The sequence below is a fragment of the Centruroides vittatus genome, unplaced genomic scaffold, assembly GCF_030686945.1.
Source record: "Centruroides vittatus isolate TY-2023 unplaced genomic scaffold, ASM3068694v2 contig_1112, whole genome shotgun sequence".
Classification (NCBI taxonomy): Eukaryota; Metazoa; Arthropoda; class Arachnida; order Scorpiones; family Buthidae; genus Centruroides; species Centruroides vittatus.
In genome coordinates, this window is record NW_027120714.1 from 1,118,405 (window position 1) to 1,141,778 (window position 23,374).

Consider the following 23,374-nt stretch of genomic DNA (forward strand, 5'->3'; position numbering starts at 1 on the left):
ACTCGTTGCTGCATTCTTAGTATTGAAAGAGTGAATCTGTATAACAGAAACGGGTCATTTAGTTATAAATATTTCACGAAATCGCAATAATTTCAATTTTTCTACAGTTAGATACTTTATAAAGGGTGTGGTCCTATATTTGTAACTGACTGGGACGTATCTCCTCTCTTTCGGATCTTGTATGCACACAAATTGTATACTGCATGTATAATCTTGTATGTTTTATTTACGGATTCATAATGAAGAATACGATGACGTTGTGACTAAATATACGTAACGAGGGGGTCGGCATTGATAAGGGAATTGAAACGAAAATGGCTTCCTCTGTTAACGACTACGTCCTTCTAAATAACAATTATTTATTGAGTTATCTTTACAATAAAGTAGCTTTGGTTAGTGTAGGTGGTTTAAGGAGCCACATTTGCTATACTCCTCCGAAAAGAACTTCAACACGTGCCGAGATAAAGTTTTATGACTGGTATTTATACAAAAAATAACCATAAACTTCATCCACATATCCGTATTATTATAAAAATATTCTTACCTCTAAATAATTTTCCCACGTCAAGAGTGTCCCCAGAGGGGGTCAAAAGACTAATATATATATATATTTTTATGCGATGCACCCTAGAGCAAAACTAAGCAGAACTTGTTTCAGTTTTGGGGAACTCTGTTAGGCCAGGAACACACATGCGTAAAATTGTGTGGCAGAAAACTGAATCAGAAATCAGCTTTCAGTTCAGTTTCTGTTTTACGCTTTTATGCCAGAACACACATACGTAAAAATTCTGGCCGAATAGGAAACACTACTGCCACCAACAGTGCTAATTTTATTAACTTTTTCCTCTCGTATAGGCTATCTATCCCTTTGTACCTTCCATTTTTTCTCCACTTCCTCTGCTATAATATAGAAAATTTAAATTAATAGACTTATATTCCGAATTCAAATAAAGAACGTGTGATCTAAATACTAGGCCTATATATCGATTTTACAAGACCTACCTGTTGTTTGAAATTTTGCACTTACAGCCATCCATAAACGTTGTTTAAATACAGTGTCTTTATGCATGACACTAATGTGGTCGAACGGATTCGATAAACCCCTGTATTTCATTTATTTTTTGTTTTTTCGAGACCGTCACAATTGTTCGGTTAACCCTCGTTGCCGCCATTGTTAGAATAAAAAGCACGTGTCTACTTTGACGTCACAGAAAAGACTTCTCTTTATTGGAGGAATTTTGGCGTAAAAATTTTACGGCGTAAAAAGTAGAGACACGCTCTACTCTATTTTCAGTTCTGTTTCAGCCAAAATTTCAGAAAAATTTTTACTTTCTGTTTTATACTAGATTTTACGCTGAATTTTACGCATGTGTGTTCCTGGCCTTAGTTTTACGGGAATTTTAGGTATGTTTAGAGGGTTTTGCCCCTCCTTGGGATAGAGTAAAAACTTCCGCAAATTAATCATAAAAGAGATTGAGAAGATACGTAAACCTCCACCCTCAACCACGGGTCACTTTGACGTAATACTGTATTCTATAATATACCCGTGGAAAAAATCCCAAAAATTAAATAAAAAATTTATTAGAGAGGTTGCAGCCGATGTTTTCAACGCGAAAACGTGTACGTCAGACGTTCAGCGCCAGCTCCCTGTAAGCTTAGAAGTTTGACAATGGCGTTTGGAACGTCGAACGTGATTCCAGTGACGTTCCAAACGCCAATGTCAAACTTCTAGACTTACAGGAAGGTGGCGCCGAACGTCCGACGTACACGTTTTCGCGATGAAAATGTCGGCCGCAACCTCTCTAATGTCCCATTTGCTGGTATCGACGGTAGTCATGTCGGACGACAGGTTTTACGACGTTAAAATAAGCCAACGTTTCGCAGCAAAATCGCGTAACCAAAGCCAAACCCTGTAGTGACACAAGGTAACACTGCGATGTTTAACGGCACCATTGTAACACCCGGTTATCGTCAGATTAATTTCATTTAGTATGTTCACATATTGACGTAATGTTATTTATCCATTAACATTATTTTCATCATTTCCGAATGCGTATGTTGCGATAATCGGAATCTAAATGGTCAAATAAATTGCATTCGAACGTTAGCGGCGTAACTAAGATGACGTTCGAGAGCAGCATGGAGCTCGAAACCACATTAGCGACCTTTTCTTGTATAACACACAAATACATTTCTGTGTTATTATATGCAGGAATTTTGATATAAATTCACTGATTAATGAAACGAAAACTAAGCTAACATACATTAAATGTTAATATTTAAACACATTTTCTTATGAACTCAAGTGTTTTTGTTATACAGGGTGGGCCAGCGAAAACGAAACGGCAGTGTTCGTATTCGTCCAAGCAAAGCGCTCGGACAGGTCGATTTTACTCTCGAGGGGACATCTTTTGCAATAAAGTTTTTGCGATTCTGAATATTAACTAAACAAACATTTTTTTCGAAATAAATGTTTGTTTAGTTAATACAAAATAAATGAGTTTTTAAAATTTTTTGTTGTCTGTTTTATTCAGAATCGCAAAAACTTTATTGCAAAAGATGTCCCCTCGAGAGTAAAATCGACCTGTCCGAGCGCTTTGCTTGGACGAACACGAACACTCTGCCGTTTCGTTTTCGCTGGCCCACCCTGTATATAGTTTCATTATATGATTTTAGAGAGTTTGATTAGCATTATGGTAGCTGGAAGCTGCCATTTTTCGCGTTAATAAATTAACTAAGTATTTATGTTATGTGCAGTCTGTTTGGCATTACGGAAAATCTGGCTGTAAATTCAATATCGTTCATTAATTTTAAGTCTAGCTAAATTTTTTTTAAACCATGCTTTAAAATTATCCATAAACGGAGCTTGTAATATCGGAATTTCGAGTAATTTTTAAATTGTGAAATATAGTTTCACAAACCCGGCGCCAGGAGGCGAGCCTTAAAAATCCTTAAGTGTGGATCCAACTCTAAGTGGCGACTCTAATCCATAGCCGGAACGTTAAGAAACCGTTCGATCATTCTCAATTGTTCGTCGAGATCGATCGAACACTGTACCGTAGTATGAGGTCTTGCCAAATTGATATACGTTCTCGGAAGAGAGGAAGGAAATGGAGATAAGGATCGATGTTCGACGTTTTTCAACGTGGGCTACAACAGTACACATTTTTTGTTTGAATAATCTTTCACGTCTCGTAAATTCCAAACAAGTTATAACGACAGACTCGACGGTTCCGGAGCCGTTGAGTATTTTTCTAGCCTTCTCCAGTAGTTTGTTTAGGAACGTGCTTGGTGTTTTGACGTCACGTTTGGTAGCTTCTTCCATCGCTAGCCGCAACTGATCGATGAATGCTGTTCCCGTTCCAACGCGTACGTCACTCGTCGTTCAACAGATGTAATTACGTAACACCTTTGCTCGGTTACAACTGTTGACTGTGTCCAACGCAGCCATTGACTTTTGTTTGACACGTCACGTGGTTTCGGCAAGGCAATGTCCGGTGTAAAAGTCTAGCGATATTAGTTACTGTGTTATATTTACTGTAGTTATTATATACTACGATGATTGATTTCCGGTGTATGAATTTTATTAACCGACATTTTTTGTAATTATTTCCTTCTGAAATTTGATTGCTTTTACAATTTTAGTTTTTTTTTAATTTTTAATTTAACAAGGAAAAATTAAAATCTACAAGCACGGGTTTTGGGATATTTCTGAATCGACATTACTGTATTACATTTTATATCTAATCAGTAACAATTTAAATGAAAATTATAAATCTAGAAAACTAAAATTGCTAATTCGTCGAACTCTTGAAACATATAATAATAAACATCAATGAAAATATTTATAAATAGCTGGTATTCGACTCGTTAACCTCCGATTAATATTTACTCTCCTTTTAGTTTTCGCCATAATTTAATCCGATTTAATACGAATTTCAACTTAAACGTTGTTACTTTAAAATTTAACGTGTAACGAAGTCGTTAAATAAAAAACTAAAGGAATTCGGAATTATTTTCTTTTTAAGCCGTCAATTTTCGGGGGGTAAAAATCAATTTAAAAGTGCATTTTTGCGAAGACCATTCGATAAAACGGTAGTGTGACGTCGGGAGATAAATCCTATCAAGGAGAGAGAGAGAGAGAAAATTTGCAGAAAAAACACTTTATTAATTCTATTGTACATATTTAACAGAACGGGTGTCGTGTATACAGAAACAAATCAACCGAACTGTTTTTTTTTTTTTTTTTTTTTTACAAGGGATAGAAAGAGCAGTTCTTGAGGACGAAATCGTTCAAGTGAACTCTTACCACCTTAGCCGAAGGACACTTCTTCGACTTGACTAACAAAACTTCTCCCAAAACTCTGTAACAAGAATCGCTGCACAGAGAAGAGTCGACGTTAACCCAGAACTCCACTTGGACGGTTTTCTCTACTGTCCCGTCTTCGTTAATTTTCATGCGAATTTCTCTCTGTCCCCCTTGACAGTCGACCACTTGGACGGTGCCCAGGCTGGCCCCGTTGTCCGTCTGTCTGATGTCGAAACGGTCGCCCTCCCCTACGGCAACCAACGAAAATCCGTAACCGTCCGAATGAGTGTCGGACCAGAAGTAGTTATCGATCAAAAATGGCTTTTTGTCTTCGAACACTACACGTTTTCCATATCCCATTCCCACGGATTTCAGAGTCAATGCCTCTCCGCCAAACAGCCGAATCTTGCTGTGGTTCAGACGCACCCGGTAGCGGAAACCCGGCACCACTCTCCTGTCCACGTACGTACCTCCAGGGAGAAACAAAAAAAAAAAAAAAAAAAGTGTAAGCAACGTGTTCTACTTTACCACCCGGTGTGTACGACAATAGAAAAATGGCCGCTTCGGTGGAGCCAAACTCCAACCGCCGGGGGCCGGTTGAAGGCGTAAAAACAGATTTGGATCGATTAATATAAACAATACACTAGTGTGGTTGAGATAATCCCGTAATCTCCACCACACTATTACAGTGTTTATGTTAATTGATACAAAAAACACCCCTTGTCGTTTTACGATAATTTAAAACAAATTTGGGTTTGTACCGTACATTCTCCGTCCTTCTTAACTGTTCGGAAGTGCCCACGGGTCCTACATCCGTATTAAACTGCCGGTACGGATGGAAATGAATCCTTCCTCAACGTGTGATACGCCGTTTTTCCACTCCTCGATTTAAAACAACAGGAAATTTTGCCCCCTATTAACCAAACAGCACGACTATAATGTAAACATAAGCGTGTAGCCAATAGTGTCTGTAACTAATTAGAAAGGCGAGTCAGAATGTAAACACAATTCTCGTTTACCAATGAATAAAACTACTCATTCGATAAACGCCAATGAATCGTCCTCACATTCTTACAGTTTAAAAACAAACAAAATTATCCCGTTACAATTGTATTTAGGTGTGTATCTGCATTAAAATGGCGATAGTGTATTTGTACCGTGACTTAAGTTTTGTTTAAATGTGTAAATATATATAATAAAGAAAATCGACTCACCGACGACTGGAAATTCATAATCTTCGAGGCCCTTAATGACATAACTGGTGGGGATGTCTTTGATATCTTCTCCACGAACGACGTAAGAACTATCGGTGAGATGGATGTAATTGTTTTCCTACAATATAAACAAAACATTTTATTTACACGGAAGTCGACCGGGGCGCCACCTGTCTGGCGTGAGGCGCCATTCTTCTCACCTGATCTTCCTGGACTTCGGAGGGTTGTTTCAGGTAATCTTCGAAGAGTAATTGGTGCTCGAGGCTGCTAGAAAGTGTTTGGAGTTGTAATTCTAACTGCAGACGATATTTTTCGGCTCCCCAATATCTCTTCTAACTCTTGCCATTTACTGTCGACGGAACTACGGTTAGACTGACACAAACCGTCCAGCCATTGGCTCGTTCCAGCGTTTTCCACCACCAGAGAACTGTCGATGCTAAGATCCATTCAATATTTATCTTGATTTATTTGAGTTTTTTTCCTTTCTCCTCTTTAATTTAATATTTAGATATATTTTTTCCCCTGTGCAAATTTGAACGACTACTCTTCTCTCGGTAAAACGTAGAAAGACGGAACGCCTCTAGCGGCAGGATTTTATGTCGTCTGGCTGATCGCCTTTGATTGGTCGGAGGTACACGCGCTGTTCACATGCACGGCCGGTCACGTGGGCGGGAATGGCCAATCGCGCGGCGTCAAACGATGAATCACGTGATTATCGACGGGAACGCAGCAGAAATATTATAATTTTATTAATAATGGATGCGTATTTTGCTCCGTGTCAAAATTTTATTTTAAATATATTTTTTTTTGCTTGTGTTTTCTTCCACATACTTTATCTTTTTCTGTTTTATTAATGGTTAGTTTATTAAATAAGCTAAATATCCGTTGCGCAATTGGTTTATAATATTTACAAATTCGATTAATTATTTTGCAATTAATGTATGTCACGCGTTAATTAATTGCCGCCATTTTGAAAAATATCGAATTACATTTTTTTAGTACTCGTTAATGGAGTAAAAATATAAATAAATAAAAATAAAATAAATAAATTGGATCGTTAGTTGAAATTATGCCCCTATTTGATTCATTTATATAATTACTTTTACTGGAATATGAAAGAATTGTAATATTACGGTAAAATAATTATTAATTTATAATAATCTTTAGGATTAATAAGGTCATTTTACATTAAATATAAATATATAAATATTACCAGCTAAATTTAATAATTTCCACTCTTCAATAAGAATTTGTGTAGTGTAAAATTTGAAATTTCATAATTATTTTTAATGCACTTATATATATATAAATATAATTTCTCTTATTATTTATTATTATTATTTATTTATTTTTAATTAGGGACCGACACTTTAAGTATGACCTTTCGACCTTTAAACACAAGAATTTTGGAAAGTGTGTGGCAATTTCCTGATTTCCACATTTTGTATACGTTTCTACAATGTTGGAATTTATCAGAAATGTTTTCGGTGAGTCCTAAATTCGTAATGATTATGGTAATCATATGACCGTTCTGGTCCATCAGAGATAGAAGCGGTCCTCTGATTGCTAATGTTTATTTTTCTTTTTGCATAATCGATAAAGAATTTAGTTGTCGAGATTGTACAATCGAGAGATATCGAAGATAAGCAATAACCACGTCGGTTTTTTTCACACTTCATTATCTACTGTAAGTTTGGCCTTGAAATCCCGATCTATTGTTTAAGGTCGGTGTTACGAACTGTTTTACGATACAGAAAAAAGGGGTAATGGCACTCGAGGGCGTAATTATTATACAATAATTTATTATCTTGCAGAAATATGTTACATAATTTGCTTTAGTTCGAATAAAAAATATATTATATTTTATATAAGAAAAAATGTATTACGTAAAATAACATATATTTTTGCATAATCATTGAAAGTTTTGCAAATTATTCACGTTTTTTTCTTCTGTATAATGGTGGATTATAGTCTCTCTCATGCTTGGGCGTCGTCTTTATGGGGCATAGGGGAGTTCAATAATGGGAGGAAACAGTTTGCTGGTTCAACCAGGAAACTGTTCCTACCAGCGTTTTTATTATATATCATGCGACAAAAATAAAAGGCAGAAACGAGTGCAGTACACAACAAACACGCCTTGTTTTGTGTGTCCACTCGAAACTCGACAATGAGAAATTTTTCTTACTGTCGTTGGCCCGTCCCCCGTAACATTTATAAAGATCGAGGTGAAAACTACAATCGATAATTTAATATTGATTAAGTTACGGTGTAAATGTCACATCAGTCCTACTTTATGCAATAATTTCGTCTTGTGTAATTTAAAACGCAGATAAGATATGTACTTTGATTGAACATTGATCCGTCTCGAAGGAACTATTATTGATGACGAGACGAAAAGGTAAATGTATGGAAATAATGTACGAGATATTGCAATTAATGCGTGAAGTCAGCCCGAAAAATAGAGTGTATTACGGTCGAAGGATTTGCAAACATGTAATTTTCTACGCATTCAATTAACGTCATTAAATTTTTTTTTCTTTGTTTGTAAAGATAAATAAGCGAAAGGTCTTGCCGATAATACTTTGATTTCATTTCTTTATCTGACAATACGCCATCTCCTCGTTTACGAGGGTCGGCAAACAACGTAAAAGGCTTAAACGAAGCTAAATACGAGTTCTGTCCTTCACGCTCTATACTTTTAAGCTTTATGTAATGCAAGAAAAGACGATTATCAGCAATTATTTTCTATTTTACGTTCTCTTATCTTTTCCAATTTCCTTCGAGATTAGAAAATTTCGGCTAATTTAATCGGAAAGTTTCGTATTGTAAAATATCGAACACATTACTTACTATCTTAAGAAAAATCGATTGATTGACAAGCCATCGTCGTTGCGGAACTGTTGAATATATATACAGTAAAACCCGTGTAAACCGGATTTTCATCATACGGAATATTTTTCCGGTTTGGCAGGTTTCCGTTCCGAACAGGTTTTTTTTTTCTTTTTCTGTTTTTTTTAACACCGAAAATCTCTGCGTTTCGAAAAAATTTTTCCCGCTTAGGCAGATTTCGCTGTATTTTATGAGGTACTTCACATATGGTACCACAGAAATTACACACATTTTCCCTCAATTTATAAAGCGTGTCGTGCATATTTTGAAATAAATCAGAAGCTGCAAAAAAACTGAATAATAAACAACATTTCTTTTTATATTTATATATATATATATGTATGTATATATATATCGAGTAAATATGAGTATACAAAGTTTCGATAAAAATCATCATTCAAATTTACCATTCGCATTATAAAACAAGTTGGTATCATTACCTAAAAATATACAGTATCACAGAATTTCTGCATACAATTCACCTACATTTTTTTTTGTTTTTGATTTTGTCAACAAAAGATTTCGACTTAATCCAGTAATTAATTGTACTGTATACTGAAGGCAATGAGAATGATACTCTCTGTTAAGTACAACAAACAAATATCCAATAATTATCAAAATTTCGTTTTAGAATAAACTTGTATTTATATTTATTGCGAGAACGAAGTGGGAAATATATAATTATAATATATATATATATAAAAAAATAACCGAATAAATTTGTTTAACGGAGAAAGAAGAAAAAGATAAATTAAACTTCGAGTTAGAAACAAACAATAGAGTTATTGTTAATAATAATAATAATAGAATGTAACAACCCTTCTTTTGATAGCGTAGAAAGTCTCCTACGGGCTATCATCATCTGAATTTTATCACCACTTAACACGATTTTATCATCTATATATTCACCCATAAAGTATTCAAAATTTCTCTAACAATAAATAATTTTATAGTTACATAATTATAATAATTCACTAAGAGAACCGTATACAATTTTCGTTATTTTGTAAGATATTAAAACGTTGTATATCGAGAATATTTTATTGTTGTTATTATTATGCATTTTGTAAGTTCATGAACGATGTCCATATTTTAAACGTCTCTCTCGGCTGCGAGAATTGTGTTAAATAGAAATTCCGTGCCAAGCGCTTTAATATATTTAAAATTATACTTTGCAGAATTTTTAAGGAGCGAGGCAAAGTAAAAAAAAATAAAACGACAACAAGCTGAACACACCACCGTGGCAAACAGCGGTAGGTAGTAGTAGATTAATACGTCATAGTTAACAGACGTCACGTCACGCAATGGTATCGGTTGTCTCGTCTACACACGCTTTGTATATAAATAAAGGAATTGTCGTTAAAGAAATTTTCAGCATCGATTTTTTCTTCTTTCTTTTCACAATTTGAGGGCATCTAATACTAAAATCTATTGTTAAAAAAAAATCATTTTTTCCCCCTCACGACAGCTTGTGAAGCGTTGTAGACGTGGCCTGATCTAAGACGTTTCTCGAAAATTACTGTCTAAAATTTCTACTTAAAATTATCCTCCTTAAATTTTGCATAGCATATTTACTTAAAATTCGTTAAACAAGGCTCAAAAGTCGAAAATAAAAATGGCGGATTTTTTTAAATTTTTAAATAAATATGCTAATGCGGCTAGAACGAACGTTGTCACGAATAAGCACGCTAATTTAAATCTGATTTTTATAGTCGGTTAGTAGTAAATTGTTCATCTAAATACTATTTTATAGAATGTGTATCATTGAAAAAGCTTTAATGATTGATTGATTAATTAATTAATTAATTGAAGGGCTTGGTCCAAGGCCATAAGTCACCAAAGCAAAATCGATAAACGATTCGATTCCACTTACACTCATTGGAGCGACAAACTATGCATTTTTTTTTATTTTTTAAACCCTTAATAATAGCAATAAATTGTTATAATTTTAATTATCATTTGAGAAAAGGCTTAAAAAATTATAAAAATTCTGACGTAGGAGGAGGAGATCGAAATTTCGTGACGACAAAGAAAAAAAAGTTAACTCGAAATTTCAAATAATTTGATTTTGAATTAAATTATTTGCATTTTCACTTTCTTAAACTTTCAATTACGCGCATTACGTAATTTGACGATCGTGCGCCGAATGCTTACGACGTACTCGGCTTTCACGAAAAAATGTCGGGACCTACGAACGAAGATCGTTTAACACGTCACGAAATTTCGATTTTCTCGGATCCAGCGTAAAGCAAATTCGTTAATATTTCGGGCAAATAAATCTAGTAAAACATTCTCTCGAAGTACAGTAGCGAGGTTGAGCCGAAGTTTATAAACGCGAAAACGTGTACGTCTGACGTCAGCGCGCGCATTCTTATAAGCCTAGAAGTTGAACAATAGGCGTTTTGAAATGTCGAGCATGATTCCAACTGACTTTCCAAACGCCATTGTCAAACTTCTAGGCTTATAGAAAGCGGCGCTGACGTCCGACGTACACGTTTTCGCGTTTAAAACTTCGGCCTCAACCTCGCTAGTACGTGCAAGACGTTTACGTACTGTACAACGGTAGTTGTAGATCAATACGTAAAAGATATCGATCAACTTACGTACAAGGATATCGGTCCGAGTAGAACGTTTTGCAGTTTTTACCCCCCTCCCAGAAATCATTACAATTAAATACGTACGAGAAATTACAGAATTTCTTTCACAAACAATAACAGTAAAGATCAAAATGTTCTACCCTCTTCTGCTATTTATAGGATGCTCGGTTCCTGTCTAACGTAAAAAATCGATAAGAAATCCAATTTAATGCGAAAAATTCGATAGTATTTTAAGACGTCGAATGCAAAGTTTGCATTTAAATAAATACATTTGAGATATTTGATGCGATATGCTTTATTAATTTTGTGTAGTGGTGCGGTGATGCAGCGCTTCTTAAGGAATTTTTTACAGTAAAAAACGTTGCACGTAAAGCTCCGTATGGTACACCGACGACGGCCAAAAAATCGATTATTAATTATTTCGCATATTACAATATAATTTGTGTTATTCCTATTGTTACTAGTCCTATTTGAAGAATTACATTAAAAATATAACTTGGCAAGGAAAGTATGGCCATCGGTCAAAAAATGGCCTTCCAAGATTTTCACATTTTCGGACTCGAGGGACCTTGCAACGTCGAAAAATGCAAAAAAATTCGGGGGAAATTTCTGCGTGTGTGGGGAGGGGCACGATTTTTTTCGATCACTTTGAAGCTTAATAACTTGCGTGCCTTTTGTCGAAAATTTCTAAAATTTTGCAGGGAAGTTCGTGTATTAGGGGGATCGATGCTATTAAATTTTCGTGGTTAAAGGTCGAGAGGGTGAGGGGAAATAGAGGAATCGCGTGTCGTACCTGGAGTGGGGAGGAATTAAGATTTTACCTGTTATTAGCATTTATTATTACTACTTTTTAAATAAAATTCGTCTCTGCTCCAAAATTAAGCAGTTTTCCATCTTATAATAATTAATAATAATAAGTTTTTAAAATAAAATCTCGTAGCAGAGCGCTACATACACAATATTTTAAAGTTTGGCGGGGAAAGTTACGCAACTCGTTGCTGATTATTTTTGATAATTATTAAGATACTTAGAATTCTCTATTATTAAAACTGTACGACAAAACAATATATTTCTTTAAAGAGAGCATCTTCGTGGCAGAACATAAGATATTTACTATTATTACAATAGTCTTGACAAACACTGTATATTTAACTACCTCAAACATTAATTATTGATAAAAATTATTAACTAAGTGTTCATTTTAATATCTAAAAGGCAAAGAACACAATTAGAAAATAAGAAAGATGAGGAAGTATAATGAAAAATGATCATCACGGAAAAAGACCTAACTTCAAACAATAAGCTTTACAATTATTATTAAATATCAGATGACTTTCAAACCATTTTAACCATTCTTTAACATAAATTAACACACAGAATATAAAATACAACAAATTATTTGCCCTATTTAAACAAGTAAATGGAGGATAAAAGTAATAAAAAAAAACTCTTCTTTCACATTTTAATTTGGAAATCAAAACGAATAATACAACTAGAAAACTATGAAGACATTGTGTTGTAATTGTAAAATCTACAGTGACGTGGCAAAACACAGCAATGACGTCAGCATCCTTCACAATTAAAAATGTATTACTTTAATCTGAATCAATTGCAATTGATTCAAACTTAATGCAAAATTCAAGCATAAATCAATCACTTGTATATATATGATACTGTTCATCTATCCATTTCTATTAAAAGGCATTGTTTTATAACATTAAAAAATGTGTTAAATATACTAAAGAGGGATACCTATGGGAATAATTAGTTAAATATGGATTCCTCTGTTTAATTTGGTCAGGAACATATTTCTAGAGGAAGAACGAATCTCACTTTATTCATTGGTCTGCAGTACAGTACATTGAAAACTGTTCACGAAGTATTGTAAACATTCCTAACCTATAAACTTGAATTAAAGAATAAAATAAACTATCAAGACCAAAACAAAACAGGAAAATACTAATGCTAAATGATAGTTGTGTAATACGAGGAAATCATAATCTACCATCATTGGAAAGTGTATAAAAGAAAACGTGAGTAAAGATCATCTCAGAATAATAAAAACAATTTGATAAACAATGTATTTAATTTATTATAATAAAGAAAATATGACGAATCAGCAAAGGTTATATAATATTCGGATGACTATACAAAACATTTTGAATTGCTATGCATTTATTAGACAAGGTTAAAACACGCTAAATGTCTATTAGTACAAAATGTCCGTGTTTACATGATTTAAAATGTTTAAAATTTATAAACGAAATAAAATCTACTGGTATAAAGGAAGGATTCAACATAGAAAATAATGAATTCATTTTCTATAAAAAAAAAAAAAAAAATATTAAAAAATCTCAGCACAGTAATAACATGCTAATGTTGTGTTAAGTTTCTTAATTAAAATTATAATTTTTGTATGTTTATGACAATTTAATTAAATTTAATACTCCAATTCTTTTGTTAATAACATTATAAAGTTAGAACCAAATTATAAATAACTTCCATCTAGTTTAAATTCATTAAATCAGTGACAGTTTGAGGACTATTTTAGAACTTGTCTTTGTATTTATTGTAAAGAATAGAAAAAAAAATAAAGATTCTTGTGACAAAGGCAAAAAGCTTGCCTAAGAATTAAGTGTAATTTTTTAAATAGAATTTTAAAATTCTAAAATGGCATATTCTTTATGCCTATTTTACATTTCTATGTTATTCTAACATAGTTGTAAGACACTGGCAACTCTCTTCTTCCTAAATTGTGTAATATTTTAGTGACTTTTTAACTTAAAAATTTATTTACAATAGTCAATGTTTGCGTAATTATAGAGTTGCTAAATTGCAAATAAACTGAGATTGGAATGATGTTAAATGAGGATGAATTTAAATATAAATTCATATTGAAGTATATGTACATTGATTATTACATTTTTGTTGTTTATCGAATACTTATAAACAGTCAGTAACTAAACATAAATAAAAATGAATAATTCATATTAGTATAACAATTTGATAGACAAATTATTATTATTATTTATGGTTTTAATTGTTTATAATTAGTATGATAATCTTTCAAATTCTTAACAATCCATGTTAGCATTACGTGTAAAAATTATGCTAAATATTTGAAATTGCCATGCAAAAATACTGAATTCTACAATGTCCATTTGTCTTCATCATTAATAAGCTCTAATACTAAAGTATTTGTCTGCTGTGTTTTTATAGAAGACATTTTTATGTTTTCTTTAATTTCACTGTCAATAGAAGGGGAAATATTAAATATTTCAAGTTCAAATCTGAATTGTAAAAAATTCTAATATGAAAATCATATTGTAGAAAGTGTCAGTTGACAACATGGAGAAGTTTTAAAGATGTTATTTAGACACAAGTAAAGTTCGGTTCAAAATTATAATTGGATCATTTTTATAGTATAAATAATTTTAAACTAGCATATGATAGTCTTTTTATAATGGCTTAGATTTGGCATTGTCAAATGAACAAAAATTAGCGCAGGACTGTTACCGCAATAAAAAATTCCCTTAAATAATTCACACATTCCATTACTAGTGATTTGGATTTTGGTAACCAGATGTATTACAACTTATCTGCATTGATTTCCTTGGGGTTAAACAAAAAAGAAAGATATATTAATTTACCTAAGTGATAGTAGTATGCTTATAACGTCAATAGATCTTTCTCTTTTGATCAACTTATGTTACCATCTTAATACTAGATTTAATCTAAAATTTTTTAGAATATATTACAACTTAGAAATAGAAATAACTTCATTAAATAACAGTTAATAAGAAATATTATTTAACGTAACATAACAAATGCAATATGTTTATTTAAAATGTTTCTCTAATAATTGTTAGAAATAAAGATAATTTAATAAATATATATATATATAAAAAGAATTTAATTTTAAGACGCTCATTATTCAGTTTCTAAAAATTATATTCCAATATTGATATGTTTACACCATTTCCTAACTATAGCAGAAGAAAGGATAATTTTTGAAAGCATTTATTATGATTGCTTAATAAATTTCCATATAACTTCTAAGTAATAAGAACAGAATTTATATATATCATTATTATTTTTTTTGTTTCCTACAAATTTTAACACAGACAGACATCCTATGCCCAATAATGAGATCTATTCTGACAGCCAAACTGCAATCAAGGTCATCATAAATCAGAATTAGTCACATTGTTGATTTAACATTCATCATAGCACAATATATAAAACTGGTAATAGCAACTGTTTTAAAAATTTATATTTGTATCTTTTAAAATGGCAGGAGTATCCATGTTGTATTATTCAAAATTATTATAATGCAAATTTGTATAAAGACCTTCGGAAGGTCTTATAATATTAACTGTGGGGTTGGTTAAGCTAAACGTCATTGATTCGTTTTAATAAGAATAAGTGATTAAAAGAGTTTATTAATTTAGGTAGCAGAATTATTTTCAACTTTAATAATTGTTGCCTTTAGTGGCAATTTCTTATTGGCATTAAAAACAGACTGGTAAAATTTGGCAGTTTTTTTTCCTTACAATAATTAATTTATCACCTTTGACTTTCTATGGTTCTCTCTAAATCCTGTAACCTTACCCTAGCTAGAACAATTGTTTTCTTTTTGTTGGTTATTAATATCCTAGCTTCAATTCTGCATTTTCTCTGCTTCAAAACAGTTTATCTATCAACATCACAGACCTGTCCCAATTATTATTATTTTGTCTAGGTGTTAAACCTATTGACATTTTACTACAATAATAATTTCTGCAATATAGTCATTGCAAACAAATTGATATTAAACTGAATTAAGCATATTTTTCTATTATAACAAGCAATTTTGTTCTTCTCAATTTGAATTTTAATTCTTCAGTCTGGTGAGATATCAATTGACGTTAATTATATTTTAGCTTTATTGCTTTGTGTCATTTACAATATATCAAAAGCATCAGTCTGAGACCTCATCTCTAGACTTTATTAAAAATTCAACTTCAAATTTCAATTATTCTTAGGCATACAAAGATAAAAACTTTCATTTAATACGATAAGAAATCAAAAGTTTATTTTCATCCTCCTCCTCTTTTCTGCATAACTGATTTTAAGGAATGAAAAAGTCGCACAAACGGTGCTTTAGTTAACAATCTCGTTAAAATAAATCCTTAAAATCAGTTTATAATGGACAAAATTATTTTCATAATATAAAAGTCATAAAATTTTGCACAGATGAGTTGATATTGCTTCTGTTAACTCCTTTTCAAGCTATTTGCTGAGTTTATGCATTTGTCGTGGAAAATTTATCATCAATTTGAGATACTTTTCAACCGACATTGCTTTCCTATAAATAAAAAAATAAAAATATCAATTTTGTGCATAAATAAGCTAAAATAAATTGAATTCTCTCTCTCTTTCATTTGTTTGATATGTTTTTAATATTTAAATAAAATTTATTAAGCAAATTCTAAAATTATCCTTTTTTGCATAAACCAGTATATCTGTCATTGTTCTAAAAACAGACTGCTACTCAATTATTAATAGAGGGATCAATTCTCTCACCCAGTACTATTTTTATTATTAAACTAGGATGTAACCTTTTGTTATTTATTATTTATTGCATAAGTTTTGTATTTTGGAACTCATTGTTTCAAATAACCAACTTAACTGTTTAAATTAATAAATATTGTATATTTATGCATAGTTTGCAATTACTTCAAATCGAGTTTACTAATCAAACTGCAAAACCGAGACTAGATTTCAAGTCGAATCTTAAATAATTTTGACGGCAATATTTGTATTTTGACTTACAGCCATTTGGAATAAGCTCTTCAAACATTATAAATACATTCACAAGTTACTTTATCATTGGGGAGTCAACTGTCTATCCCAAATTCTTTGTTGAGCATTTCTAAGTCTTTAGAGTCGACTGCTTCATACAGGTCGTGTCTTTTCAGGAGCGTCATGACCATTCTCAGTGTCGACCAAATGTTGTACGACACTGCCACTTGCGATTTTGTACCCTGTGGACCACGGCCAGCATTCTGTAAATTTAAGGTGATCAGAAGGTGTTCGGCCGCTTCTCTGGAAATTATGAAAATACCATAGTCAAATAAAAGTTATAAAATTGCAGAATTATCATTTTATATTTAAAATATTGTCAGTTTTAAAAAAGACTTAAATGTTATACACAGAAAAATATGACATACTTGTATGCACCCAAATTAATACAACTAATTCCAAGATTGAAACGTGAACGTATAAAACCGGGCGATAATTCTAAAGCGTGGTGATATGCTTCAACGGCTTCTTCAGATCGATTACTATTGGCAAGAGTCGCGCCAAGTTTATTCCAAAGAAGACTGTCCTGTTAAAATACGGAAAACTTTAAATATTTATATACATCATAAATGATATATTTCCGAATCTTGTAATATAAAAAAAAAAAAAAAAATATGAAAATCAAATATAAGGGTTAAATAAACAAAATGCTTGGATTGCTTGATTTGTATTCAATTAGGTGTATGTCACAAACAGAAGTGTTTGTGATAATCAATATAAAACAACACATATCATATGATAATGGTGTGAGCCCGCAGGTTTTGAGGACGTGAATTCGAGAGTTAAAAGTGGGTTCATGACTCGCAAGTTCGATAGGAAATCGATCGGATGTTGATTACACATCCGATCCAATCAGAAAGAGAAAACAAAAGTCCCAGTCATCACGAGTCAGCGAATTAGTCATCAAACATGAATAATAGACTGGCTCAGTGCCAACAACGATGGTATAAAAACCCGATCAACTCTGGAAAGGGGGCGATCATCCAGGAAGGTCTGAATCCAGTGTCTCTAGTCCCGGACATAAGACTGATGCCAGCTTCCATAGTCCAGGAGGTCATCGCATACGGTCATCAGGCCACATATTAAGGTATATTGACTTTGTAAACTCTCTCCCACTAGAAGTTATTGGTTAGCTCGCGGTTAGCACTAGGCATATTTTATCCGCATTTTAGCCATAGTTCTCTGTATATCTTTATTTTATGTGTATCTTTATTGTATGTTCGCTTTTGTTGTTTAATAAACCTTTAGTGTTATTTGTAAACCTGTCTCCTGTCTAAGTAAGGACGCCTGTCGACTTACTGATGCACCTCACCACTCACTTTTGCCCTCCTAGCCATCCAACGACAACGAGGTCGGGTTTTACCAACCCGTGCAGCGTAAGTGGTCAGCGAGGTTTTCCCCCTGACCCTCTGCTTATCTCACACTGGTGTCAGGAGTGAGGTGAAGCCAACTTCCAGGCTTTCGACAGGTTTGTCCGCCGATAACAGGTTCGGCTTAGACAGGTTTAGGCAGTCGAAGAAAGGTTTTCAGACAATTTAGGAATCTCATTTCCTACATATAATTCGAGGATAAGCTAAGCTAAAGGAACATAGTACAGAAAAAGAATGGAGGGCGAAAATCCAAGAGCCACACTTGGAGGACTAAGCACTTTGGTTCCTTTGCTGCCTGCATTCGCAGGACAGTCAGAGGGTCTTCTCATAAGCAAATTTTTCGAATCCTTAGAGGATATAGCCAAGTTAGCTGCTTGGACAAAAGCACAAATGCTGGCTGTAGCTAAGCTGAGACTGATAGGGATAGCTAGGGAGTTTGTTAGAAAGGATCGGCGTATTAAGGCAGTGGAAAACTATGATGAATTTACGAAAATCCTAATTGAACGCTTTGACAAAGAACCTTTTCCGGTCCGTCTGAGCAAATTTTACGCTTGTCTTCAGCGTCCAGATGAGGACGTTCAAACCTATGCAGTTCGATTACAAGCCCTCGCAGCTGAAATAGAAATAAAGCAAGAAGGCGTAGATGCCGCTGAAACTGCTATTATCCAGCGCATACAGGCGAGGGAGTTGGATGAGCGATTAAAAGCGCAGTTTCTAAATGGGATAGATATCAGGATCCGGAAGTGTGTGATGAGTCGAGAAGCGAAAACATTCGACGAGGCCTTGATGGCCGCCATAAGTGAAGAAACAATTGAAAGTCTAACGACACATCCTTGCGGGAGTATTCGAACTATTCGAGGGGAGCCAGAACCATGGAAATCCTCCAAAGATAGAAGGAACGACCCTTCGGAGGACTATCTAGAGAAGTTAGCAGAGGAGATTGACATTCTTCGAAGTAAAGTAGCAAATCTGCAGAGAAATTCAATCCCACAATGGGAAGAAGATCGAAACCAGCAGGAGAAAAGATGCCGGAAATTCCAATCAAATCAGTGGATCCAACGAATTTGCCAGGATGACAATTCAGATGATGAGAACAGGTGGAAAGGCGTCATTCGAACCGCAAAAACCCAAGCGAAGCGGGAGCCCTTTATTTTAGGGTATGTCAATAATGTATCAGTCAAATTTATCGTTAATCCTAACGTAAACGAGGCGCTGTTATCTAAGGAAGTAGCCAATAGACTTATGACTAAAGCTCCAGTCCACTTCGGATCAAAAGGGAAGATAAAAGGGTTGAACGGAAAGGTAATCCAAACCATTGGTCTGGTAGTACCTAGTTTCAAATTAAGGGGACACAAGTTCTCCATACCATGTAAGATCGTAAGACCCGAAATGGCATCACCATGTGAGGGTGTAATCGGAAAGGACCTTCTCAAGCAGGAAAATTTGATGCTCGACAGGGACAACGAACGAATTCTTTTGCCCAACGGAAAGGTAGTCCACTTTTGTTCGTGGAAAAACTCCAAGAAGACAAGAGGTAGAACAAATTTGACCAACCGAGCAGACGAAACTTCGGTACTCCGCTTTATGCAATCAGCACCTCGAAGCGGCCAGCAACAATTAGATCCCGCTCAAGTTACGGAAGCGAAAGTCAAGGAACCGAAACAGATCCGAATAATACGTGCAACACCTCCTCCAGCAAATAGAAGGCATGACCAAGGAAAGATAACTAACTCCAAAACCAGATGAATCAACGTCAAGACCCGAGAAGTTGAGTCAGAAGATCTACAGAGCAACAATACCAAATCGGAACCGGAAACTTCTCCAGAGAGAGAATTTCGACCAAGTTTAGAAAAATTTATGCAAGTGCTTTGACTTTTAATGATTTACTTTGGTCTCCTCAGCGGACGAAGCCAGTCTGTGGAAGACAACACAGCACGAACAGCAAAAATAACCGAAAGGAACGCACAACGACGACAAAGTTATATCCCACTTCCGATCCATCCCGCGATGCCAATGCCCGCAAGTTAAGCACCATTCCTTCGGACTTGCCGCAAATCCAAAATTTGGGCAACAAAATTAGGAAAGCGCATGCTCTAGCATAGGCTTAACTTCAGGATATTATCAACTTTTTATTTGTAAGAGAGAGTCATTATAACCAATCTTGTAACTTAGTTCTTTATTATTGTGTGATTATTCTGTGACTGGAAACTCTGTGGAAGTGAATCTACACAAGGCAAGTCAACACTGCAAGTCCAGTATCCAACCTTGGGCAATTCGGCAGAAACCAGCCATAGCGAGTTACCACTGACGTTAGGACAAGGTCAACGTCCAAGGGATTGACGTAGGACATCCGAGGGATTGACATAACAACCATCAACCCACAACAGACACCTCCATCACTAAGAACTGTGACAGTAGATCAATGAACGTTTCCAGGCCACTCTGAGACGTGCTATCGGCAAAATTACGGATTTCGATGTTACGCATTGAGTTGTTGAGATCGGCACACAAAATGTTGTCAATTCAGATTTTACTAATGTCATTGGGAATTCTTTTGTATTCTAGTCGTAAGAATAGAATACCCCTGTCGGTCTGGAGAGAGTGTAAAGCCAAATGTTAAAATTATACTGTCCAAAAAGACGTATAATTTTAAAGAAAACTGAGAGTAATGTTTTAAGGGCGTGAATTCGAGAGTTAAAAGTGGGTTCATGACTCGCAAGTTCGATAGGAAATCGATCGGATGTTGATTACACATCCGATCCAATCAGAAAGAGAAAACAAAAGTCCCAGTCATCACGAGTCAGCGAATTAGTCATCAAACATTGACTGGCTCAGTGCCAACAACGATGGTATAAAAACCCGATCAACTCTGGAAAGGGGGCGATCATCCAGGAAGGTCTGAATCCAGTGTCTCCAGTCCCGGACATAAGACTGATGCCAGCTTCCATAGTCCAGGAGGTCATCGCATACGGTCATCAGGCCACATATTAAGGTATATTGACTTTGTAAACTCTCTCCCACTAGAAGTTATTGGTTAGCTCGCGGTTAGCACTAGGCATATTTTATCTGCATTTTAGCCATAGTTCTCTGTATATCTTTATTTTATGTGTATCTTTATTGTATGTTCGCTTTTGTTGTTTAATAAACCTTTAGTGTTATTTGTAAATCCTGTCTCCTGTCTAAGTAAGGACGCCTGTCGACTTACTGACGCACCTCACCACTCACTTTTGCCCTCCTAGCCATCCAACGACAACGAGGTCGGGTTTTACCAACCCGTGCAGCGTAAGTGGTCAGCGAGGTTTTCCCCGACCCTCTGCTTATCTCACAATGGCATCAGTGATATATATGAATGAGATTAGTGAGAAGAAACAAATAAAAGAAAAAAAAAAACCATTAAATTTTCTTTTTTATTCATTTGCATTAATCTCAAGTAACAGTTTCTCTCAAATAGAGATAGTTTCACACAGATACAAGCACACAAGTATTTTTAATGGATGTCTGTACAATAGACTTCTGACAATTTCATATCAATGTATCAGATATAACAGATAAATATTATAAACAAAACTTTAAAAATTCTTTTTATTAAAAATACATATGCAGTATACTACTTGACTAATAACAAATATGAAGATATTTAAATTTCCTGAAAAAACATTCTTTTTGATTATAGTTTAAATTGCATTGTTATATCCATTCACACTGAGCATTTCAATCTAGATTATGATAAGATCAGTGACTGTGGTGTGGTGCAACCTCTCTCTTGACTGTTTCAATCTCGACTGAAATGAGGTTCAATTGCGATCGACACAAGAGTGTTTTTGAAACTAGATCCAGTCATAAGAGAGTTCCCACAATCCCACATGTGCGAGATGAAACAAGATGGCTGCGGACACACGTCGGACTATCAACAGAGAAATAAAAAATATATTTGGAGAGACGACAAGATCTGGCTATTATTAAATATATAGCAAGAGAAAGTATTTATTTCTAACCAAAACTTCCATTGTGTTTGTTGGTGTTCATGACTTATCGGTAGTTATGTCAATTTTATCATCGTGTGCAATAGCTGGGTTCTTCTCAAGTGAACTGCCTGTGTGAACAGCTCGACGTTCAACTGGCAACAGTTGCAATTGAGATTGTGGGTAAGTCAAGATTAAAGTGAGTCATGGATTGTGTGCAAACACAGTATTACTGTTGTCAGCTGGCATGTGCAACCAACCATATTATGTTAAGTTCAGCCAAGATTAATTTCACCTACTTTCAGGAAGCAGGTAAGATTGGTAAGAAGGCTGAGGGATAAAGATTACCTAATCCAAACTATTCATGGTAATTATGAAGGTCTGGATTAGATCAGACTTGTAGATCAGACTGATATTTTACCATGTAATATCTGGTTGAAAAATATAGCTTTTATTATTAGAATTTTTGAAAGAGAATGTTAAAACTTTCCCCCCCCACACAGTATAAAATAAAATATTAACAATGTCAAAAATTATAACAAAAAAAAAAAAATTTAAAAAGTTCAGCTTACTTCGGGTCTTATTTGCAGAGCAGCTTTGAAGCAATCTACGGCTTTATCGTATTCGCCAGTCAAATTGAAGAGAATGCCCAGTCCACACTGCACATCGGGATCTGGATCGTTCGGACACATCCGGGCCGCTCTGATGTACAGTTCGCATATTTCTGAATGTTTTTCACTGAAATAATACAAATTTATTTAAAAATTACTGTATAAAATTTTTATTTAACTTTTGAAATTATAATATAAATCAGAATTTATCTGTTTCTCATAAGTATGTTCGCTTTAAAAAAAGTAAACTAATAGCAAACCTGTAAAGGAAAGCTGACACACATCACCTGGGATCAAAAAGGTTGAGCCAAGATTAACAAGTCTCCACACTCACAAATGAGATGAAGAGGAGTCTGTTTCCTCAGCCATTTCAGTTGGTGTAAATGTTTGCAAAAATGACCAAAACTATTCACAATACCAACCAGGAAATGTACACAATTCTTGCTAAAAGCTAAAAAATCCAGTTTGTACAGAGAGCAAGCTAGACAAAACATGCCTTAAACCTGATTTACACAAAATATAAGCAGCCAACATTAGCTGTACTCAAACCCATGTTGTCAGCAGCTTAATTGTTTATA

The 23,374-nt window shown here is 34.3% G+C and overlaps 2 protein-coding genes across 4 annotated transcripts in view; both read right to left on the reverse strand.

The window, feature by feature from the left end:
* Positions 1–4,147: 4,147 nt before the first annotated feature.
* Positions 4,148–5,917, reverse strand: LOC136977242 (uncharacterized). Its single transcript, XM_067272715.1, has 4 exons — positions 5,907–5,917; positions 5,724–5,850; positions 5,524–5,641; positions 4,148–4,779 (listed from the first exon to the last, which is right to left on the reverse strand). The coding sequence occupies exons 1-4, from the start codon at positions 5,915–5,917 to the stop codon at positions 4,253–4,255; spliced, it is 783 nt and encodes a 260-aa protein (XP_067128816.1). The 3' UTR covers positions 4,148–4,252.
* A 10,065-nt stretch (positions 5,918–15,982) lies between these two features.
* LOC136976905 (peroxisomal targeting signal 1 receptor-like) overlaps positions 15,983–23,374 on the reverse strand; it is a 62,133-nt gene continuing 54,741 nt past the window's right edge. For all 3 annotated transcript variants that reach the window (XM_067272283.1, XM_067272278.1, XM_067272287.1), the window contains exons 14-16: positions 22,758–22,923; positions 17,222–17,379; positions 15,983–17,096 (exon numbers count right to left, since the gene is read on the reverse strand). In XM_067272283.1, coding sequence (XP_067128384.1) covers positions 16,889–17,096; positions 17,222–17,379; positions 22,758–22,923 — 532 coding nt within the window. In that variant the 3' untranslated portion in view covers positions 15,983–16,888. The remainder of the gene's footprint in view (positions 17,097–17,221; positions 17,380–22,757; positions 22,924–23,374) is intronic.

Coding starts and splice junctions, on each gene's coding strand:
- LOC136977242 (XM_067272715.1), bottom strand. Junction 5,642..5,723: donor CCGAAGTCCAGGAAGATCAG/GTGAGAAGAATG, acceptor TTTATATTGTAG/GAAAACAATTACATCCATCT. Junction 4,780..5,523: donor TTATGAATTTCCAGTCGTCG/GTGAGTCGATTT, acceptor TTCTCCCTGGAG/GTACGTACGTGGACAGGAGA.